The sequence below is a fragment of the Ciona intestinalis genome, chromosome 1 (assembly GCF_000224145.3).
Source record: "Ciona intestinalis chromosome 1, KH, whole genome shotgun sequence".
In the NCBI taxonomy this organism is placed as follows: Eukaryota; Metazoa; Chordata; class Ascidiacea; order Phlebobranchia; family Cionidae; genus Ciona; species Ciona intestinalis.
The window spans coordinates 4,774,709-4,797,715 of record NC_020166.2 but is presented as its reverse complement, the minus strand read 5'-3'; the positions used below and the strand labels follow the sequence as shown (position 1 = coordinate 4,797,715).

At 32.8% G+C, this 23,007-nt stretch overlaps 3 protein-coding genes across 3 annotated transcripts; 1 reads left to right on the top strand and 2 right to left on the bottom strand.

The window, feature by feature from the left end:
• The first annotated feature begins 4,772 nt into the window (after window positions 1-4,772).
• Window positions 4,773-5,681, top strand: LOC104266843 (glutathione S-transferase Mu 3-like). Its single transcript, XM_009864052.3, has one exon. It carries the CDS (start codon window positions 4,825-4,827, stop codon window positions 5,488-5,490), a length of 666 nt encoding a protein of 221 aa, XP_009862354.1. The 5' UTR covers window positions 4,773-4,824; the 3' UTR covers window positions 5,491-5,681.
• On the bottom strand, window positions 5,679-14,976 carry LOC100186085 (protein FAM49B-like). The gene is made up of 10 exons (XM_002126648.5): window positions 14,790-14,976; window positions 13,413-13,493; window positions 11,862-11,983; window positions 10,490-10,595; window positions 9,963-10,099; window positions 8,638-8,719; window positions 8,079-8,203; window positions 7,561-7,640; window positions 7,204-7,330; window positions 5,679-6,978 (listed from the first exon to the last, which is right to left on the bottom strand). The coding sequence occupies exons 2-10, from the start codon at window positions 13,480-13,482 to the stop codon at window positions 6,838-6,840; spliced, it is 990 nt and encodes a 329-aa protein (XP_002126684.1). The 5' UTR covers window positions 13,483-13,493; window positions 14,790-14,976; the 3' UTR covers window positions 5,679-6,837.
• A 775-nt stretch (window positions 14,977-15,751) lies between these two features.
• On the bottom strand, window positions 15,752-22,215 carry LOC100184471 (F-box only protein 32-like). Its single transcript, XM_002121648.5, has 9 exons — window positions 21,993-22,215; window positions 19,530-19,621; window positions 19,386-19,450; window positions 18,526-18,712; window positions 18,006-18,178; window positions 17,534-17,710; window positions 17,110-17,255; window positions 16,976-17,051; window positions 15,752-16,721 (listed from the first exon to the last, which is right to left on the bottom strand). Exons 1-9 carry the CDS (start codon window positions 22,106-22,108, stop codon window positions 16,629-16,631), a joined length of 1,125 nt encoding a protein of 374 aa, XP_002121684.1. The 5' UTR covers window positions 22,109-22,215; the 3' UTR covers window positions 15,752-16,628.
• Window positions 22,216-23,007: the final 792 nt, after the last annotated feature.

Genomic DNA, 23,007 nt, shown 5'->3' with positions numbered 1-23,007 from the left:
ACTTTCGTAACGCAATATAGTATGAGCTCCATATATAGCACTAATAATATTTACAAGAAGTCACAGATCTAATGAATGAACACGTTTTAAACTAATTAGCATAAGATAGTAGAGTCGGGGAAGATGGGACACCTTTAACACATATTATCCAAATAGCCTGATCGTGTTTTAAACAATTAACAACGGTCTGTGGAAGTCGTGAAGATACGGTTTTATAATTCATTGAATGTTTTTTGTTTACTACCAAATGAAAAGTGAAAACAAAATGAAAATGTGTCTCATCTACCCCCACCCTGCTATATTAGTTAATCCTTTTACTACAACGGTCGACTGGGCTCGATCAAAAACAAATCGGAAGTAACCAACAAAACGGGTTCTAGTCGACATTGGTGACTGTGGAGCAGTAGGCAGAATATATTTATAGATGTATTATAACTAATGAAACTTATGACGTATGAGGATTGAGTGATTGGTAAAGAATATGTGTAAATACGCTTTGTACAACTCCTGTACCATGTGTTTATTGTAAACTTACACTAGTTAACGTTGTCGTCGCTTTAAAACGTTTGTTTTCATGAATTTTGACAAACCGTAGTCACGCAGTAATTAGGTAATGTTAGAAGTTAATATTAATCATATGATGTTGAATTAAAAATAATGTTTCATTTACGATTAATGATAATACGGCATAAGAGTGGTGCATTTAATGCGTCCCCACTTAAATGCTAATAGTTTGATTCAGTCGTGAATCGTTGTGTGGATACAACACGCGTGCCTTCGTTTCCCGCCAAACTGCCAGACAGTGTTTCCGCTATGTAAAGTGCATGAGAAAAGTAATCGTTAATTAATCGCCCATCGTGCGGTTTTAAATCTGAAAATTTGGTCCAAAAATTATAAATATATACTATGATTTGATTTCAGTCGAAAGAATAAATGCTAGAATTGAAAATTGAGGTAAGTGCGGAAAAAAATCGTCCAAAAAACAACAACAAGAACAACTGTTCGACGAAAAAGGATCTATATGACCACTAACGTACTCAAAAATGGCCGTGACGCAATGCATAGGATTTCCCATTAGAAAAAAAACACTTAAATTTGATCGTTTCTAGTTTTTAAAATACTTAAGATTTAAATTTGATTTCTGATTTGGTATAATGAAAGCTTCTTCTTTAAAAATATATGAAAAAGTTGTAAAAATAGACTTTATTATGTTTTAACTTTCAATTAAACATATCTCCATAAGATGCTGACTTGGCACTTTTCTTTTCTTATTAGTGAATTTTTAGCACTATTTTATATTAAAATGTTGGTTATGTCTTACTAGTACCTACTGTAACATTTTTTTATAAAAAGCCAGTTTTTCATGTTTAACCTTAGGTTTGAAAATATGGTGAGTCAGCATAAACTGGTATGTACCTAGGTTCAATCGAAAAATAATTTTTCATATATTTTTAAAGAAGAGGCTTTCATTATACCAAATCCGAAATAAATTGTATGTTTTCTAAAATTGTAAGTATTTTAGAATCTAGAAACGATTAAATTTAAGTGATTTTTTTTCTTATGGGAAATCCCATGCATTGTCGAAACAGCCGATTTTTGAGCACGTTAGTGGTCATATAGATCCCTTTTCGTCAAACATTTGTTCTTGTTGTTTAGCATGTTAGTGGTCATATAGATCATTTTTCGTTGAACAGTTAATCTTGTTGTTGTTGTTTTTTTCGTGACTTTTCTTCCGCACTTATCTCAATTCTTAATTCTAGCATTTTTCTTAATTCTCTTGATTGAAATCAAATCATAATATATATTTATAATTTTTAGATTAAATTTTCAGATTTAAAACCGCACGATGAGCGATTAATTAACGATTACTTTCCTCATGCACTTTACATAGCGGAAACACTGTCTGGGACGGCACGACGGGCACGTGTTCGTGTTGGTGAGATAAGAAATCCACACAACGATTCACGACTGAATCAAAGTATTAGCATTTAATCGGGGACGCATTAAATGCACTACTTTTATACCGTATTATCATTAATCGTAAGTGAAACGTCATTTTTAATTAAACACCATATAAATAATATTAACTTCTAACATTACCTAATTACTGCGTGATTACGGTTCTAATATTACCTAATTACTGCGTGATTATCCAAATTCACGAAAACAAGCGATAACTAATGTAAGTATACAAGAGTACGGGAGTTGTACAAAGCGTATTTACACATATTCTTTACCAATCACTCAATCCTCATACATAATAATAATAAGTCTTTATAATACATGTAAAAATGCGTTCTACCTAATGCTCCACAGTCACCAATGGCAACTGAAAACTGCTTTGTTGGTTACTTACTTGTTTTTAATCGAGCGTAGTCGACCGTTGTAGTAAAATGGTTAATTAATACTATGCTAATTAGTTGTAAACGTGCTCACGCATTAGATCTGTGATGTCTTGTTTTTACTCCAGCGTTTTATTTCACCTGTTTTTTAGAAGCCGTATTGTTTTGGCTTTGATGGTACATTTAGTGTACAGTTGAGCATATCTATCATACACAAATTTTCATTTTTTGTTGGTATGCCCCTTTAACAATCTTATGCCTTGGGTGTGTATTTTATTAATAGTAACTATCTGCACAGTTTGAAGTCTGACGCAATCAGACATAGCGCCGACAAAAGTACGAATAGTAGGAATGTACCCTGAAACGCTGCTAAATGTTAAAAATATTATTTGGCCCAGGAACGTTTTTCAACCGCTACGTGTTTGTTTGAGCTCGTATTGTATTTGTTTCGAAATAATGCACATGCGCATTAGCCCCTTGGCGCTTGCGCAACAGCACCCGGTACAAATATACCAGTCTGAACAAATATGTATAGGGTGGGGAAAGGTGGGACACTTTATTGACAGACAGGACTTAAAATGATAATACATGGTCAATATATTCGAAATTTAGTCATTTGCACTTGGTGGTAATTTATGAGAAGTGGCTTGTGCCAAAAACAGAGTAGTAATACCCAATTTGTAGTAAAAATGTAAATTTGATTAATAGGTATTATCAATTTTCTGTTATTACAAATTTATATACATTTGTAAGATACAATTTTTATCAAGTGATGTTTAAACAATGCCAATTATCATTCAATAGTATGATGTAGGTTACATTTAAAAATCTAGCATTACGGCAAGAAAAAAATGTTTAAACTTAATTTTTAAAGCGAACAATATTATTTCGTGTTGTTTACGTGTATTCCCAACAATAAATACACTTATTAATCAAAATTAGCAATGATTTTAAACGGTCCCGTCTTGTTCTGTGTGTTTTTGAATTTGTAAAATTTCACAGGTTGTGCGAATCGCAAAATAACTCCTTGTGTGTTTTAACTGTGTTTTTTGAATTGTTGTCAATTAATAAAGGAATGATAGTGCCATAATTTGTAATATTACTTAAAAACCGCCATGTATTTTGATTTTGGAGATTTTGGCAATATGTGCTTAAGTGTCCCATCTTTCCCCACTGTACTATATCGCGACACTGGTCCCAATTGGTGGTGTTTAAAATTTCAAAACAAGGATGACCGCCAAGCGATAAGTATAATCTATATATATATATATATTTATTTATTTAATTATATATTTTATTTTCAAAAAAGAAAAAGCAACAACATATTCATTACTCATATTTGTAGTGCACATATTACTTTAGTCTAGACCACGTTGGCCTAGAGCTAGACAGATAGTTATAGAGGGCGCCATGGTTGGAACAAATATATCACGACACCGGAAACAAATTGCAAAACGGGCGGCAGTTTATCACTTTGTCACATTTTCTAATCCAGGAAGTCATTATCCACGGATGTAAATATAAAAACGAATGAACGCGTAGCTACTAGTGCAAACCAAAGCTTTGGTTTTAATCTTTGTGTAATTTCCGATAAGCGTTTTTCTATTTTTTTTGACGTTTTATTTTATTTTTTTGTTTGTTTGTGCTGGTTTGTGGCAACATAAACTCTGATGAAAGTTTTCGGAGTTTGCACATTGTGGGAATAGTTTGCACAGAATTGTGGGTAGCCCACGTTAGTGCGCTAGTTAAACTAACGGTGCATAATACCATTTTGTATAATATGCAAAAAAACAAGTAAGTGTGTAGGAATACAATTTATGTATTAAACTAAGCAAGATAACCGTTTTGAATGTTCAAACACACATGTCTTGTACTCTGGTAAGAGAATAGCAAGAGACCTGTAAAAGTTTCAGTTTAAAAATATTTCTTCACTCTGATACCCGATTAATAATTTTTTTTTAAAAAGGCGGCAATAATATTGAAAAAACAACTTTGAAAAGTGCTGCGTCACCGTCTTTCTATAGGGGTCGTCATAAATTAAACATTGTGGTTAGACTATTACATCATAGAGTGCGAATTACTACGTTTCATACTTGAGAATTCCACGTCACTATACAGATTAGGCAATATGTCAGTGTTGAGGGATTTAACTGACACGAAGAAAAGATAATACGGTGCCGCAACGTAGGTACAGATCGCGCTATTGTGTCGGAATAAAGAGCAGGCGAAAGGGTAACAAAGCATGTTTGACGCATTTTTAAAGGTAATTTAGGACACAAACGACCGAACTTTTAAAAAATGTTATCAATGAACATTTTGACCAAAACTCGCCTGATATATTGACACCATGTACTCTTGTGTGTTGTGAGCACGTGTATAACCATATTTGAGACTTAAAACTGTTTTGCAAATATATATTTCTAAAAAACACCATGTTCTGTTTTTTACTAAAAAAGGTTGTACTCATATTTCATAAAGCACCATGTCCAAACCTGTTCTTGCATACTGGGATATTCGTGGTCTTGCTGAACCTGTGAGACTGATGCTACAACACAGTGGTGTAAATTACGAAGACAAAAGATATGTTTGTGGAGATGCACCAGATTACGACAGAAGCAGTTGGACCAATGTTAAAAATACTATTGGGCTTGATTTTGCAAACCTGCCATACTACATTGATGGTGATGTGAAACTGACAGAGAGCTTTGCTATAATGAAATACATTGGTCGGAAAAATGGTTTGGTTCCTGTTACTGAAGAAGAGATGTACCGAGCCGATATGTCAGAAGGTGTCATTTCAGATTTCCGAAAATCCTTTACAATGATGTGCTATATGCCTGACCATGAAAAGAGAAAGGCCAATTTCTTTGACCAACTGCCAGGCAAGCTGGTTTTGTTTGAAAAGTTTCTGAACGAGAAAACCTGGCTGGCTGGTGACAAGCTGACTTATGTCGATTTTGCCATGTGTGAGATCCTGGACCATATTTGCATGATGGAGCCCACTTCTCTTGACAAGCATGAAAAAGTGAAGAAGTATTATGAAAAATTCTTCAAATTAGAAAAGGTAGCAGAGTACAGAAAGTCTTCTGCATTCAAGAAGTTGCCGGTCAACAACAAAATGGCAAACTGGGGAGGAAGTTCGGAGTAACTGCTAAAATCATTTCTGTATTCCACAAATTAACGTTTGTAGTAGCAACTAGCAACCCTATTTCATTAGTAGTTGGTGACATACCTCAATGCTTGCATGTAGGATTATATAATTTAAAAGCTAATTGCGAATTCAATTATTGTCATTCCTAATATTTCTGTACTGTTTCAATAAAGAACAAATTTGTAAAATCTCTGGGCGGTATATTTGTCAAACAAACTGTTAGCTTTGGATCAAACTGATACTGCAAGAGGGTGTAATTAGGTTGATGTTTTTTTGGGGGGGAAAAATAATAAGAAAGCAGCTAATAGTACGTGTGGAAAACTTGATTTAGCAAAATCTTGATCTGATTCTGAATTAAATCACAGTAGAAAGTTACAAGGTTTTGTTGAAGCTTGGTGGTATACAATACAGTGCATTTCTACTGCAGACATGGAACAGATTGCTGGAGAGTAAAATAATTCCTGGGCAAGTACGGCCTTAGCAGTTGCTTTAGAAGCTAAGTTTTGATGTGTGATTAATTAGGTATAGCATAAAATAAGCATTGAAAGTGTAGCAATATGCAGTATATCAAAGCAACTAAGCCTATTTGGGTGTAATAAATAAAATCCGTTTGATATGAATGTCAAATCTTCTGAAATCAATAAATTTAAAAGAAAATTTGATTTTTGAGAAATAGAATTTCATAAATACAAGTCACTTTTGTTTGAGCAAAAATAGTACTTTGAAAAAACACTATTGGAAATGGTAACTGGACAACACAACAAATCAAACAAAATTTCAACACAACGAGTAAAAACAAGGAAGCAAATTCTTGAGTAAAGGAAAATAGCCGAATATATGTTCATATAAAAATTGTAACATTACAAAATCATTCTAATTAAAAGTAATTCAACTGATAAAATATTGTTGTTGTCATGTTTTCATCTAGCTAGGATATGAAGTCCACCACTTACTAAATATTGAGTTAAAGAAATGTTAAAGATTTTAAGAGTTTGCACCACAACATATTTTTAAGTCAAAATTTTTGTGCCATCAGCCCCTTACAGATATACCCTGGCAGTTTATGCTGATACTTCAGTCTGACCAGCTCCTAATACAAGACTTAGATGATTAGGTGCTTGGACAAACCTATCAAAAGCTAACTGACCAGCTATGTCAATACAATATAAACAAACCAATATAAAACAAAGGATAAAATACTCTAAAAAGGAAAGCTTGAAGATTTAAAATGGGGGATTTGGTATCCTTCAGTGGGCATGTTGAAGACAATGTTTTGAAAGGCAGGAATTTGAGAAGTGAGGCTTCCTTCACTCAGTATACAGGGACAATTGAGGAAAAGATTTTTCAACATTCTAACATTTTTTGTATTGCCTTTGGAGTTGCTTCATCATTTAAATGCTTGGTTGTGTATCGGAGAGCATTGAGAAGAGTTTTCACTTTAACTTTGGCATTCTGTTCCTTTACCACACGAATGGATCCTTTGATCTGTGTCAAGATAATTTAACTTTTAAATCCTCTATGCTAGTCATATATCACAAAATTGTTTTAATAATAAAGCAGATGTTAACTGTTTAAACACACGCAGGATGAAAGCCTAATATATTATGTTCTTTTTACCTCACCGTACTATAATACACTTGGTTAAAAAAAATAAATTTTGAAGCAATGCTAAATTAACCTTAAATGTAAAATTATTCAACCTAATCTTACATCTATTTTTGATCCTTTTGCAAACGCTCCATCTTTATGAACATGATCGTATAATATGATAACACCAACCATCACTCGGACACAAAATGAAACGGAATCTGCTCCCATCTGGAAACGCTGATCATCTCTGTTGAAATGAATCCACCGTAATAAACATAGATTTTAATTCAACTTAGTTATCATATTTATTATTCACTTAGTTAAACAAACATGGTTTTATCGCTTTGTAAGCAATATATACTGAGTTTAAAGCTTGTGTAAAGAAATACATTTACTATACGCAAAAATCCTGTAAAAATATTAAAATGATGGAAATTAACAATCTGATCACATTTCAAACCCAAAAAATAAACTCACGGATTTTCAAGCATGGCTTTACAAATGTTTGCCATGGTGCTGAGGACCTCTAATGTTCGGTCTGTTTCTACATCGTCATTCTGTTAAAGCAAATGGTTTTCAATTTACGCTTACAATAATCACCAATTTTGAATTTTTAACAAGATCTGTTGCGACGTTGTTAAAACATAGTCACACTTTGAACTGAGTCGTCAAATATAGGGAACGTGGTTGATAAATGTGGCAAATGCGATATGTACAGACACTAGCCTGCCAAAACATCTGCCATTACCCCTGTTCCAAAGGTTGGGGTTACATGCCACAAATTTCATACAGTTTGATTTATAATGGTATTTATTATATTTATAAAGGAAATGGTGTGTATGTAAGCATATAATAAGGCCAGGTTACCAAAATTCCAGCACTACTTTAAAATAATTTTCATACAGTAGTTTTCCACAAAACATTAAATAAAATCGGTGCCTTATATAATGTTGGTGGCAACATTACTTAAATAATGCAACTGCTAGTTTACATACATCTTGAACAAAACGTGTGGTTGCATCACTTAGCGTGCGTAACATAGGAGTTGCTTCAGCATAAAATAAAGACATTTCGTTTGCCATCTCTGTTGAAATGCATCTTCCTTCTTCATAATCAATACCTGATGAAAATATATGTCTTAGATATGTGAACAGTATTGCTGATTGTTTAAATTTTATTATCAATATATTCTAAGAGTTAAATATAATGGCAAACCTGCCTGGTACTAGAGTGGAAAAAAAGGAAAATTTTAAAGATACTTAATTATATAATAATTGTCTTAACAAGTAATAAATGTTTCAGTACAGAAACCTATGTGAATGTGACTCTATGTGAGTAATGGCACACAAACCAGGGTTTGTTATAATTTTTATCATAACCTTCTGTGACTGTGAGGTGGAGGTCCTACAGTGAGGCACATAGGGAGACCTGGGATTTAGGCCAAAGGTGATCATTACCCCAATATCAAGAAACAACATGCTAACTCATGGATCTCAAAAATGGTAATAGATGGAATAGCTGGCTCTAACAATGAACTCTGTCATCCTAACATACCTGGAGTAGCAGAGTTCATTCCTCTTCTCTGCATTGTGCGTCGGAAATATGAGAAATCATTCTGTATAGCGGGATTGTTCATCTGTGGATAATGGAAAACGAACAATCATTTTAAGTCCATATGTGGGAAAAGAATCAATATACATGGAACTGTGTTAACTGTAACAAATGTTGCAATCTTTGTAAATCTCCCTTGACAAAGATAGGACTGACATTACTCATAAAGGGAAGTTGGTAAAAAAATTGTAAAAGGTTGACATGAATATGAGAAATACAATAATGGTCAGAAGCCAGCACTGAAAAGTTTTTATGATAATATTGCTGTGTTAAATTAACTTGTAGTGTTTGAAGCACCAAAGTTACTATCAAACATTTGTTAACATGTTTAAGATTCATTTTATAAATCAAGTTAAAAGGCTGCATTGAAATAAAGAAAGTATTTAAAACAGCGGTAAACCATAATTAATAACCTCCTCATTGCACAAGCATATTTATATTTTTTAATTTCATGGCTGTCATATCTCATCTCATCAAACTTATCTGTAATTCCACAGGAACACCCTTTGCAGTAACTAAGCAAAAAAATAACATTTTAACTCCTGATTAGCATGGGTTAGCTTACTGCCCTACGCTCTTGGGTTTTCACTGTTATTTTTCATACTGGTTGTTAATTGTGTTTGTAATAAAAGGATGCAAAATATTTTCGTCAAAATACTTTGTTGCGCTTGTAAATATTTAGGGATTATTTTATTATTCAAAATACAACTGTGTCTCCAATAACTTGTATTTGTATTTTTTGTTTTGAAATTTAATTAAAGTTTTTAAATTCTTTTAAACATTATGCTTGAACAAAAACCTATTTGTTTACAGTAGCTTAAAACAAACTTAAGTAATAAATGCAAATGAAACACTACGTCTATAATATGATGACAGGTTACAGAGTTTCTTAGTCCATCAAAAACCTGTTGCATCAGCCAGCAGGCATCCAGTACATTAGTTTCGTAGATGAATTATTAATTATCGTATTAAATATTAATCTTTTTATTTTAAAATAATTTTGACAAGTCTTTGTTAATGTTTTTCTGTTCATTTGGTAATGTTTTAATGATTATTATTATCGTTGATTTGAAATCAAGATAAAAGTGGATCAATAATCATTATAGCAAGGTGAATTTAACATTTTTTTATTGAAACAAAAATGTAAATACATTTTATTTTTGACCCATTAACTACATAAGCAAATGATTAAAGACTAAATTTTTAGAACACTGATCTTTTAACAAGCATGTAGGCTGAGTGTAGCTCATTTCAATAGGTCTACAAACCTTAAGGTCATCAAATTTTAATGTAAAGTGAAGAATTTCAGCAAATTGTTTTGCCAGTGCTTGCTTTGACTCGAGATGCTGCAGTGGTGAAAGGGGGTGACAGGTCAAGGCACGGAGTAATTCTTGAATGCATTTTTCTGTGTTTAAGGAAGAAAAAATTCTATAAATTCTATTTTTTATTTTTATATTTTTATTAAAAAAATGTATATAAAGGTAGAATAAAAAAATTGTTAACAAACGAGACAATAAGTCAATAACTAAACTTCAATGCAAGTTAAACGCAAGTTTCCAGTTTTTGTAATATAATCACACACATGCCACACTCGTGAATGCACGCACATTACTATGACGTAATTCTCTTGACAATATTATGACGCTAGAGATGACTAAACAATGTATTGAAACGACAGGTGACCAAACTGATAACAACACAACACTAGTATGCTACTGGGCACTGATGATAGTTAAAAGAAAAACAAAAAATTGTAATATTTGCTTTTCGTAAGCAATAAAATATAAAAACTCACGCAGATGTTTTGAAAATTCAAAAAATTCTTTTAGTTGTTTAACAAGTGGTATAATTGCATGCCAGGTGTCAGCTTGCTTCTCTTGTGAAGATGGATTTGAAATTGCCTGAAAATAAATCCAAACCTTTACGTAGAACTCCTGTTACGTATGTATTTACAGTGCCACCTATAATAGGCAGAACTACACACTGCACAGTGCTATTTAGATAATTCACCAATTTGAACAATAATATTGAATATTCAGTATTGAAATGGATATTAGTTTATTTATTACACAGTATTTAAAGTATTATACATCATAAACTTCAATAAAAATTCTAAACAGAATGTCAGAATAATTGATTTCAAAAAAGGGTTAGGTGTATAAGAAATCAAAATAATATTGAAGAAAATGTTAAAACAGCAGCTGCATGGTTTATTAATACTTAATCAGACACGCTGTACCAGATACATGTAACGCTACAAGAGCTCAGCAGGAAGTAAGGGCGTCGGTTGATAATTTAGACCCAAAATAACACATCAACACAATAAGTGAACAAGCCAACTGGACATGTTTTGCTTTTAAAGCATTCTCTGCACGTTTCGATTATTGATAGCTTTATTATTTATAGCAAATTAAAAGGAACAATTTTCACTAAACAAATTTAGTGTTATGGCCTACTCACTAAAAAAATTATATAAATGGCCTACTCCTCTACTTAGATACAGCAAACGTGATTTTGCATTGAATATTTAAGAGTGTTATAATTAAAATTTATAAGAAAATCTATATGGTCTATCACATGTGAAAAAGCTAGTGGGTAGAAATTGTATTTGGTACCGATCACATTCATTATGAGATAAAATTATTGTTATTGAATTAATGAAAAGATCTAATGATGCTGATTGTCATTCAATACATTGATATTGCTTTTAGACATATAATATGATCCTTGTAATAATACACTAAACACTAAGAAGTATAAGCATTACTGATCATATTAAATACCAATGTAACATTGGACTAACTGCTTTAAATGTATAAGTAGCTTTCTATAACTACAGTTACAAACTTAAAAAAGCTGTGTTAAAGTTTTAGGGTCGGTTAAAATAACAAGATGTATACAACATATATATATACTAAAAAATTATAACTTGACCTAATTTCGCATGTAATTGAAAAATATTTCACTTTCTATTTAGAGTAGGCCTCTTTATTATGTATTTTATAAACATTGCAAAACAAGTAGGTAGGATAACAATAACAGATTTCAAACAGAAAAGAACACACCTCATACATGTATTGTTGTTTCTATGTTTCTAATTGTCGCTCTATTGTTCTAATTAACATTACAAACGCCACGCAGCAAACTGAAAATAATAATAAACTTACAACACGAATCTCATCTCCTGCTCCTTTATATGACTTTAATTCAGTAATAATTCCTGGAGCGAATGATAATACGTGTGAAACTTGATCATAAACTTCCTTCTCTTCTTCTGAAGGTCTTGCATCTGGGGGACAATAACAATTTAGTTTGATCAGTTAAATGTGTGGAATAAAAAAATGTATATATTATATAGATACATATTTGTATATACATTTTAGTTGTATAAATAAGAGGTAATGTACTAACAAACAGTAATGCAGCCGAAATATTTTTTCCAAAGTTTCCAGAAGTACTGACTGACATTACTTATCACACTATTACAAACTAAATAATTTGGCAATACATTTTCAAACCATCAAAGATAACTGTTTTAAATTTAAATATGGATATGACCTTGGTTTCCATAATTTGTTTGAACCAAAAAGTAAGCACAATTTAAAAGCCAAGTCAAATTTAGAAACAAACCATCTTTAGATGTTATATTTAAACCATGAAAATATCTTAGCGAGGTAAATAAAATGAGTAAGGATAACAAACCACAACTACTACTTAGTATTCAATTATTGGCCACAAGAATATATTTAACTACTGTAACCTGCAAGCTTTTACATGCAAGCTGACATTGTTACAAAATAATTTTAAAGGTGAAAAACTACAGCCCGTACACCAATTTTTTTCAAGAAAAACAATTTATTAAGTTATATATGTATATATATATATATGTATCTTTTTTTAAATAAAAAATTATTTAAAAAAAAGCATGACACCCAAGACATGACAACAAAAAGTCTTTTATATTTTTTTAGAGCTATAGTTGAAAAGACCACAACAGTTCTCGAATGTATTGACAACAGTTACACTACAGGATAAAGGGTTCTGTGAAATTTTACTGTAAACTATATAACTCATAACAGTTAAATATCCTTAGTGGCAAATGTTAAAAGTTTTATAACATAACCAACTATTAGAAACTTGGGTTAAGATGTTGATCAGGTAATATCAACAGGAGGCACAAGGTTGGTAACCTTAATATAATAGCAAGAGGAAACACGAGTCGACTTTGCAAACACAGGAAATGGCTAATTCCATCAGTTACTCATTCATATATGCAACACCCCATACAGTTTGTTAGAAAAAGGAAGGTACAAAACATGTTTTATTTTATTTGCTTGCAGTTGTCGTGTTACTCTATGGATGTTGATAAATTTACTAAAGAAAAAAGTCAAAGCTATTTTGATCCATGGTTAACTTTAAAATCCATAAAATCATTATTTAAATTAAAATTTTATAAATATATAACTTTATAACCGATTCAATCACAAACTTATTAACTAAAAAAATAAAAACAGGAAAAAACCCAGGATGAAAATAAACCAAATAAATTTACCTTTCACCCACAAAAGCTGTTTTCAATAAAATGATTTTTTAGCAGCTGGGGGGTTCCTTTCTTACCAAGGTATCCCATTGGTTATTATTACCCCACTTTGACTTTACTATACATATTTATTATATAGGCTTAGGCTATTATATAATTAATATTTACAAGCACCTACTTTCAAAATCAAGAAAAAAATCTTCAAATGCCTCTTCTTTGCATTGTAAAACTTTAAGTAAATTCCCCATATCTTGATGTACTAAAAACAAGAAGGTTAAAATTTAAAAAAAATGTTTGCACAAAAAAAACAGATTTTAAAATTTCTGTACATATTACCAGAAACTTTACAGGTCTAATTAAAAAGAGTCTTATTATCTTAATATTAGAAATGTTCACTTATAAAGTTATAATATAAACCATGCGACACCACTCGAGTCAAGTCATAGTATACACTCATCACATTCCAATCTCTTCCATGAATTATTCTAATCCTCTGTTGATTACACCAAGATTACACAAGGGAATACTCATAAAATGCCATAGTCAATGCTCACACAAGTCATACCATTTTTACTATTAAATAAAATACTCCTTTGTCGTAAAGAGTTGTACTTTTATAACTTATAAAGCATATACAAGGTAAAAATAATTTTGATATGGTAAACTGATATGTGGAAAGTGAAAAAACTGCCAAAGGGAAATATCACAGTTTGTTTAAAACCATATTAATCAAATATATAATTAAATTAAATGCAATACCTTATTGTCTACCCTTACTGTAACCCAATGCGAGGGAAATAGCTCTGTTTATTTGTACAGAAACTGATTATTTATGAAGAAGTGAATACTGTCAGTTTGTCACATTACCCCAAATTAACAAATAAAATTATCCCTTTCCGAATATAATGATAGTCTTTTTTGTGTGTGTGAGAATACCCATATTTACAAGTAGCAGTAGCATTGTAAAATTTACATTAAGTTTTTAGGCAAAGGAATTGCTACGAAACGCACAGAAGTAAATTTGGAATCCTCAGGCTTGTTGACTAAAAATTGCAACCAGATAAAAGCATCCCTAAGCTAACCCTGGAAGCATTTTTAGAACATACTGTACCAACCAAGTATGGTTTCAATTTACACACATGATATGACAATTGCTAAGTATGATAATATGATAGAACAAGTAATGGTAAAACAATGACGGACCTATGACACGCTAAGCGTTTAAATTTTTTTAAATAAAAGGCATGACCACTAAATCCGCCACACAGAATGCTCCATTTAGTCTCTTATGGTATTAATATCACAGCATTTAAGTCATTGTTGGGTGGAAAGAATGACCTGGGAAAATCACATAAAGTGTTCAAAATAAACACAAAAGCAGCTGTGGCCTGTGGGAACATTTTGTAATTCTTAACACTAACCTATACCAAGCAATACCACACTCTTAATGTAAACATTAAGCTTTTGAATCTGAATAACATTAGAATCTCATGTTTAAGTTACTGTAGACGAAAAAAGCAAAAAAAACATTGTATCTAGCTCATTGCAGTTTCACCTGTGTACTTCTTCGCACCAGGAAATAAAATCAAGAAGTATCAGCTATACAGCTATACTTCCTTGCAGATCACAACACTGGGTTTGATGAATGCTGATAGTTATGCAAATTAACACTTTTTGGTATTAGAATGGTAACCCACATACAGATGTATAACCTGGATAATAACGATACTAAATTATATTTAAGATTTCGTATAAAACTTGCACTCTTTTTTCCCGACACTTTTCGAGTACACTTTGGCGCTGTGAATAATATTTTTAATAAAAGCGGGTTAATACATTTGATTGTATCGCAATCACAGGCGCCATTCGAAATGCATATTTGACACACCTAGAAATATTTGTTCGTTTAGCTATGCGTGTTAAATAGTACTGCAAATTACATTTAAAATGAAACTAAACTTGCAAATCATAAAGTAATACGAACTATGTACACAACCTCGATATCCGAAAGTTTTAAAGTCCGCGAACAAAACAACTCAACCGTGAAAACATACAACTTCTGGTTCCGCCATAGAGATTTGTTAAACATTTCGATGCAAGCTTTCCTCTATCGCGTGCACACGTACCGTAATTTAATAAAGGCGTGTTATGAATAAACTATTTATGTATGGTATATCATAGTTTAATAATAATGTTGCCTTATTAAACTATGGTTATATATTATACAGGGCGGAGCAGATAACTATAAAGCCCATCTATGTCGATAGGAAATGCAACGTTAGGAAATGAGACGTTTTCAAAATTTAGTTCCACAAATCTGATTGCAACGAATTAAAACAAATAAATCAATCTAGGGTGGACACGTACCCCTTTCCAGATAGTTCTAACATAATAATGAGCATTAAAAGGATATTTGAACTGTTGTTTATCTCAATGAAACAGCTTTTGTTCTTTTAATATGTATGTGCAATTTACATAAATATCATGAGCCTATTTAATTCAAAACATGACTATGTATAACAGAGAAAAGCAGCATGTTTTATTATACACATTCACAGTTACTGCCACACAGATAAATTTTGAACAAACAAATGGAACAATAAACAGACTGTTTAGGCAATTAAAATGTATAAAGCAAAATGCAACAAATTTATGAAAAGAAATATTTATAAAAAGTATAAACGTCATGGCCGTTTTGGATAATGATGTGTAGATTCAGTCTATAAAAGTAGGAGAAAAATATGTCACATGTGTCTTCTGATATGTGTGGGAATAATTTTAAGTGTGCGAACAAACTGTTTTATTAATTTAGATTTGCTTTAAGTAGCTTGTTTGACCAATATAAGTATTGCAATACAGTGTTTGTCAAATGAAGCATCATAGAACAGTGCATTTCAACATAATGCGGCAACAAAGGCAATAACATAAATGGGTTTATACAAATATACACAGTGCTATAACAAGTTGTAACAGAAATGGCTAAAAGAAACAAGTTAAGTGTGTTAATGCAACGTGCAAACCTGCAACTGCAAATTTCTATTCATATACCAAAGAAAAATCAGTAAGTGTTATTAAAAAGTTTGAAAGATAAGAAAATTATATAGCACCAGCAGCGCAAACATGAAAATCACAATATTAATAATAGGACAATTATTAAGCCTGTGCAGAGAATAATCAAAGTTGATCAGCATTATACCATGCAACAAATTGTTGTAAAATCCAAATGAATTATCAGAAACAAACTTTGATGTTATAGTAAGCTGTGCAAAACAAAATATTTGACCTTTTGTGTGAGTGGGTTAGAGTTTTCAACACTTTAACAAAAAAATGACAGGGCAGGCGGCACAACAAAAAAGAAGGAAGAACCAATGTAGAAGAAAGAAATAAGTTCATTTTAATCATCGAAAAACGAGATGAATTTCCGCGGACTCAGTTGATCAATAATCACATTTGAGTTATCACTTTCAATACAAGGATGCCCGGTATCCTAAAGGTATAAATTATAATTAGGGAAGTGGTGGCTTAGGTCAAGTTCTAAGAAAATATTTACAAAGACCTTAGACCAATCCACATATCTGTAAAGTGTAAAGTGAGGTACTATTATATAAAAAAATAAATACAAATTTTTTTGGGGGGGAAGCTAATGGAATATTACAAGCTTAAAAACTTTTAAAAAAATGTTGTAGTCTATGCACCCAAAAGATTATAATTCCTACATATTATACTTGTGTCGGCACTTACCTTCCAAAATAAGACGGAGCATCTTTGGCAATGTAATAGTGGATCCACATAAATCAATTCGCGAGATACGTAAGCTCTAAATAAAAAGGGCAAAGTAAAAATATTAAAATAACAAATCAAAGCTCCTTTCATACTTATGCAACAGAGCATGGACTTCCATCCACTTAGAGGCACTGTTTATGTTAAAATAATCCTGATCCAAAGAAGAGCTTCCTTCTTCAACTTTCTGGTTTCTCTTAATCTTTCGAATCATAAAAGCAATTGCCCAATCCACTTGTTCCTGAGTCATGGTAATAAGAAAGGATTTTTATTGTATTTTTCGATTATAATTAGTAAATAAACATAAGCTCATGAAAGTTTTAGAGAAATTAAAATTGACCCAATAAAAAAAAAATCTGCTGCTTTTACTAGCAAGCATAGTTAATGAAAATGGTTGCAGCGTTGGGGTTATAACCAGAGGGTACCAGTTGCACTTTTGTTGCTGCCAGGTGTCTACAAAAAGGGCTGCCAACATTAAAATAATTCTAACACAATGATAAGATATCAATGTAAGGTCACCTGAGTGAAATTCTTGTAGCAGAGATTTTTCCAGATACTTGGCTGTTCGCATATCATGTGTAAAGTCCGACAAACCTTGGAAGCAGCATTCACATCTTCTGCTTCATTTAAGAAAGCAATGATGTCGTATTGTAGTTCAAGAGGCAGGTCAGTTAAAGTAGCACGATTATCAAAACGCTGAATGGAAATATAAAACTATTAAAAATGTATAGTACCAAGTTTTCTTACTCCTTTTCTACATGCTTGCCCCTTAAAGATGTCAGCTAAACCCACACTCTTTCGTGTTGAAGTGAAACATATTGAATTACTTAAAACAAATGGAATAAATCGTATAATATGATGCATTTAAATTTACCAATCTGTTATCCCTTATCAGTGCTATGTACAGCGCAAATCAAGCTTTAACTTTGGTTGGTGTGTTTTCATTTCATGCAATATTAAATACAATTAACAATTCATAAATACAGCCTACTCGAGTAACTTCAATCCTTTTAAGCTTGCTCTGCCATATCCTCACAGTCTCAATGCATTGGAACCAGGATAGTTTAGAACTGAATGAGGTTCGTCGAGACTGACGTTGAAGTAGGAACATCAATCTATTAAGGATGGATCTCATTCGTCGAATCTCACATCCACGTTCAAGTACTGAGTAACAAATATGATGGTTGAGTAATTAAAATGGTGGTTGACAATGACATATAGTTTACAATCAAAAATTGAATCGAATTGTAATGAACAACACCTATTTATTCTTGTGTGGTTGGGCAACATTAGTCACTTTAACTTGAGTAAAGTATTCCATGATTTCCATCCGTCCTGTGCCCACTGCTGCTAAAAAGTCTGCTACCATTGTGGACCTATGTGTCCTTCGGCAGGACATGGTCCAACCCGGTAGACACTAATGTGTTGTTTAAATAACTATACTAAAAACTACTCACAAAAGTAACACATCAATGCTGACAAAATAGTAAAAAATACTCTGAAGTTTAAACCTTGTTCCAGTAATGCTTCAATCAGAAGAAAGAAGTGCGATTGTGCCATGCCGCTTAACGTTGACATCTTGTGGCGAACAACAAGCTCTGCAATCTTCAGGATGTAGGGGAACCTGTGTGGAAGCGCAGCTGCTCCTGCGAGGTCCAATCTCCGGATCAATTCACCAAATGTTGTATATCCTCTGCACTGTAGGAGATTGTAAGGAATATGTTTAGTTATCACTGGTCATCTTTAAAGTTTATAACCATTTATTTATATTCTTAGACAGTGGGTTATTACTTCGTAACATAGGTAGGGATGCACATTACAGAATAATTAGGTATTCTAGGATATCCTAGAATACTTTATTTCGAATCTAGAATTCCGAATCTAGAATTTCGAATCTTTTTATATTTATAGGAAAAAATAATTTTACCTACAAAAGTCAGTTTATTGACTCTTTCATAGCAGCCTTGTTGGATCATGAGCTGTAAAATGATCAAAAATTGTACTATTGGGTAGTTTTTGCGTCATGAAACGTATAGCAGTCTATGAAAAGACGTTACGAAACGTTTACCTCGAAAGTCCCACAAACACAATTTTTTTTTTCAAAATTAATAAGTTTCAAAAATTGTTAATATAGTATATGAGATGACGTGTGATGACGTCATTAAACAGAATACCGAATCCCGTAATTAGATTCGAATACAAAAGGATTCGAATCTCATGGATTCGAAATTCTGTAATGTGCATCCCTAAACATAGGTGTGCTTACAAATTGAACAGTTTTGCAGTCAGTACCTTAGTAAGTTTGTTTTTATTTTGTTTTACTGAAGGAAGAATAATTAAATATTAACATCTGTATGTAATAAATAGTCACCTCTTTGCTCCCAGTACTGCTTACTTGAAGCCAGGTCATATTTTCTTTCACACTGCATTTCGAAACTGTAAAAATAAAGTAATTTTAAAGTATTTAAAACTATCAACTGATTAGGCTATTATATATACTGTTAATTTAATATACCTGGAGCAGAAGTTAAATTTGTGTAAGAGGTTTGGCATTTTTTCTCTTGCATCTGCCGGAGGAAAGCCTCTATTATTTTCTTTACCTGACTTCTGTAAAATGTAAAAGAATGAAGGTATTGTAAGTTCAAAGCAAATTAGGCGGGTATACATACATCTGTTGTGGTATACCAAAGGTGTTAAATGTTCGGTGCCGTCTTACCGCAAACTTTTAATAATCATAATTTATGGAAGATCGTGCAGACATTAACATACTCGCCGCAAAGCGTGTGCGTTACATATGCGCACACGCAACAAGCGCGCGACCACACACGATCAGACGCACGACCTCGCGTGTTGTCTGTGGTTCGTTGTCTGGCCACCTCTTATCTCTGGCGAAATGCATCGAGCGGTGGTGCAACATGGGTCAAAAAACAATTCGCGTTAGAGGTCAATGCGGTGTAAACAAATTCGCTTATTTGGCGGCAACATACACTAGTGAAGACCAAAATCCAGAGGCTGCATTGGTAAACTAATTAACAGCGAAAACATCCTTGTGTGATGCAAAACACAATAGTTTGAATCGGATAACGAATTTAGTTCATCATAAATGCAGACCACGGCATCGTGTGTATTCAGTTACAATAAAAATGGCCAGGTTTCGTGTTACAAATTGTTTACGGGATTGAAATATGTACATATGACTTCTAAACAACCTTTCTAAACTGAGTCAATTAGGCGTTGAATTCAATCCAGTAACGTTAATGTAAATTCATCATGGGTAATAGAACGCAACACGCCACGCGCTTGCTAAAGTTGCAACATATTTAGTGCAACATTTTCCCTCCCAAATACGATACGTTAAAAGGCGTTTTACATTGCCGTTCATATGACGCACAACCGTTGTCATAGCTCCTTATCCAGCGCAGATTCAAATCGAATACGGATATGGTTCGCGATTAATTAAGTATTCGACATGCGAGGCTATTTTGACAGTATCCGCTCATCTTATTACGTTATTTGTTGGCGTTTTGTAAAACTACTAAGTACTAACTGTTACATCAGCCAGAACAAAAGCAATGTGACCACGTGCTTTACGTCATGCTAATACGTCACAAATCACATGCGCGTAATGCAGTCACTCATTTTCCAACAGCAACCAATGGTAGGCCTTAAAAATGACACACACCTTCAACTGCAGTGACGCACAAGGTATGTAAAATACTAAGAAAATTAGTAGTTAACAAACAGCTAACGTATAATAGGCATGTTGCTTAGGCTTACCCAAAGTTAGTATATAGACCATGTGAAACGGATTGTAAAACAACCATTAGGGATCCCAAGGCATAGCATCTTATCATGACTGGGTGCTGTTTTTGCGTCTAAATATTTTTTAACAACCAAGCACTTCTGTGCCTAAAAATGACTTTCTGCTGACATTAGATCTTATCACAATAATAAACCTCACATAAATGGTTAACTTTTATTGAACACTCAATCGATTAAAGAGTAATAACTACTAAAAATATCAAGCATACTAACCAAAATATAAAAAGAACATGTTTAAAATATAAAAATACAAACAAAAAGGCATAATCTTAACATATACTGGTGTATCCAGCTGCAGTTTTGCATGTAAAGTGACATGTCTTTGCTTTTTGGCTCACAAGTTAACACATATACTTTTCTATTTGTTACTGTTTTTGGTCCTCTGCTTGAATTAATAGCCACACTTCCTACGTTCTGTGTCTTTATAAAATCGGAAAACGGGAACACCTCATCTATGCTAGTACTTAAGCAGTTTGCAGGTGTATGTCCACTCATGTTGAATTATATATGTAGTTGTTCTGCAGATTCGGACGTATGAACATATGCTATTATGTAAACTAAGCTTATTGCTGCTGGTATTATTTGACACTGTAAAGTACCCTGTTAAATCACACTGTATGTTGAAACCGTTTAAAATACTAATTTACTGTACATTAATTCCTAGATTTAATTTTATATAACAAGATTTATAATAGAACCTATATTTTAAATGTTAAAACAACAGCTATACGTGTTTTCTAGCTATATATTGCTCACAAGAACCAAATTAACATATGCCGGCCATGCAATTAGCAGTTGTATGGGTGATTCACGCTCTGTGGAATCCGTAATGGCAAACCTGAGTGCCGTTTCCTGGCAAGACGTTGGGCTTACCCATAATAATATTCATAAAGCATAAACTGTTTAATGAATGCCAAACAAACTAGCGAACAGCAGGGAAAAAATAACATCAACCAGAGTTAAACGGAACAACAAACACAATGAAACATCAAACTTTGTATATATGTAATAAAACTGTGCACATATCTGTAGGAAATAACTCATGGTACGTTTGTGTTCATGTAATGTGTTGTACTACAGGTATGTAGCAGGCATTTTATTCATATCTAGGTTCATTGGAATAATGTTAAAGTACTATGAAAATAAATTAAATTACCTGGGCACTGATTCAAGATGGACTCCAATATTTCTGTCACAAATATCCCAAGTTGAGGTTCCTGATTTGTTCCAAATGTATCCAGGTCCCCTCCAATCTTGTCCGATGAATGGCATTTTGTTCAAACTATTATTTTCAACAGCAATTTATCTTTGTTAATTTTAACCGAATTTAAACAACGCAAAATCTATATGGAATTAAAATATATTAGTAATGCTGCAAAATCTATGGCTCAAAATAACCTACGCGAGAAATTTAGATAAGTCTGCATCACTGACAACGTACTAGTTTGACTACACTTTTAACAGAAATTCGCAAGCACACGACAGTAGAAAAACCATCCGTAATGTACGCGAACCAACCAACGCTGACATGTTCAATTCAGCTGAAGTCTTTGTTATTGTTTCTATTTATATGGCAAGTCACGTGCTTAGCAGTCAGCTGATTTCGTTACAGCGTGGCTGCATACGCCGTTCCGTAATTTGCCGCTTTGGAGCACTAGTCTGTGGTGTTTTGATTCTGAAAAAAACGCTAAAAGTTATTTGTAAACAGTAAACTTTCTAGATTATAAATGTTTAAGGTATTACTTATTTTGAATTCGCGCAGATAAAATCTTGAACAGGTTGTAGGGTAGTTTGAAATGTCGAAACGCCATATGACAACAACGCTTTCTATGCCTTGAGTTTTCCCACGAAGAAAGTTGCATTTTACCAATGAGGTGTCTTCAAGTTCGACATGGTTTCCTGTTATGGGCGGCAAAGCTGTTGCTGCAACCGTTTTTACTTTTACATGTTCATACTTATTCCCGAAATCCTATGTTTAATGTTTCTAAGAAGTAAGAACCTCATTTTTTTTGGAATTTAAAGAAATGTTTGCCTTTGTGTTTAAACCCAGTGATATAATTATGATGCGACAAATGCGAATTCATTGATAAAACACTGAATGAATCTTAAAAAATTCACCGAAATGCAAAAATACGTTATAGGTAAAGTGCAGGGCCGCAACAATAGACCAG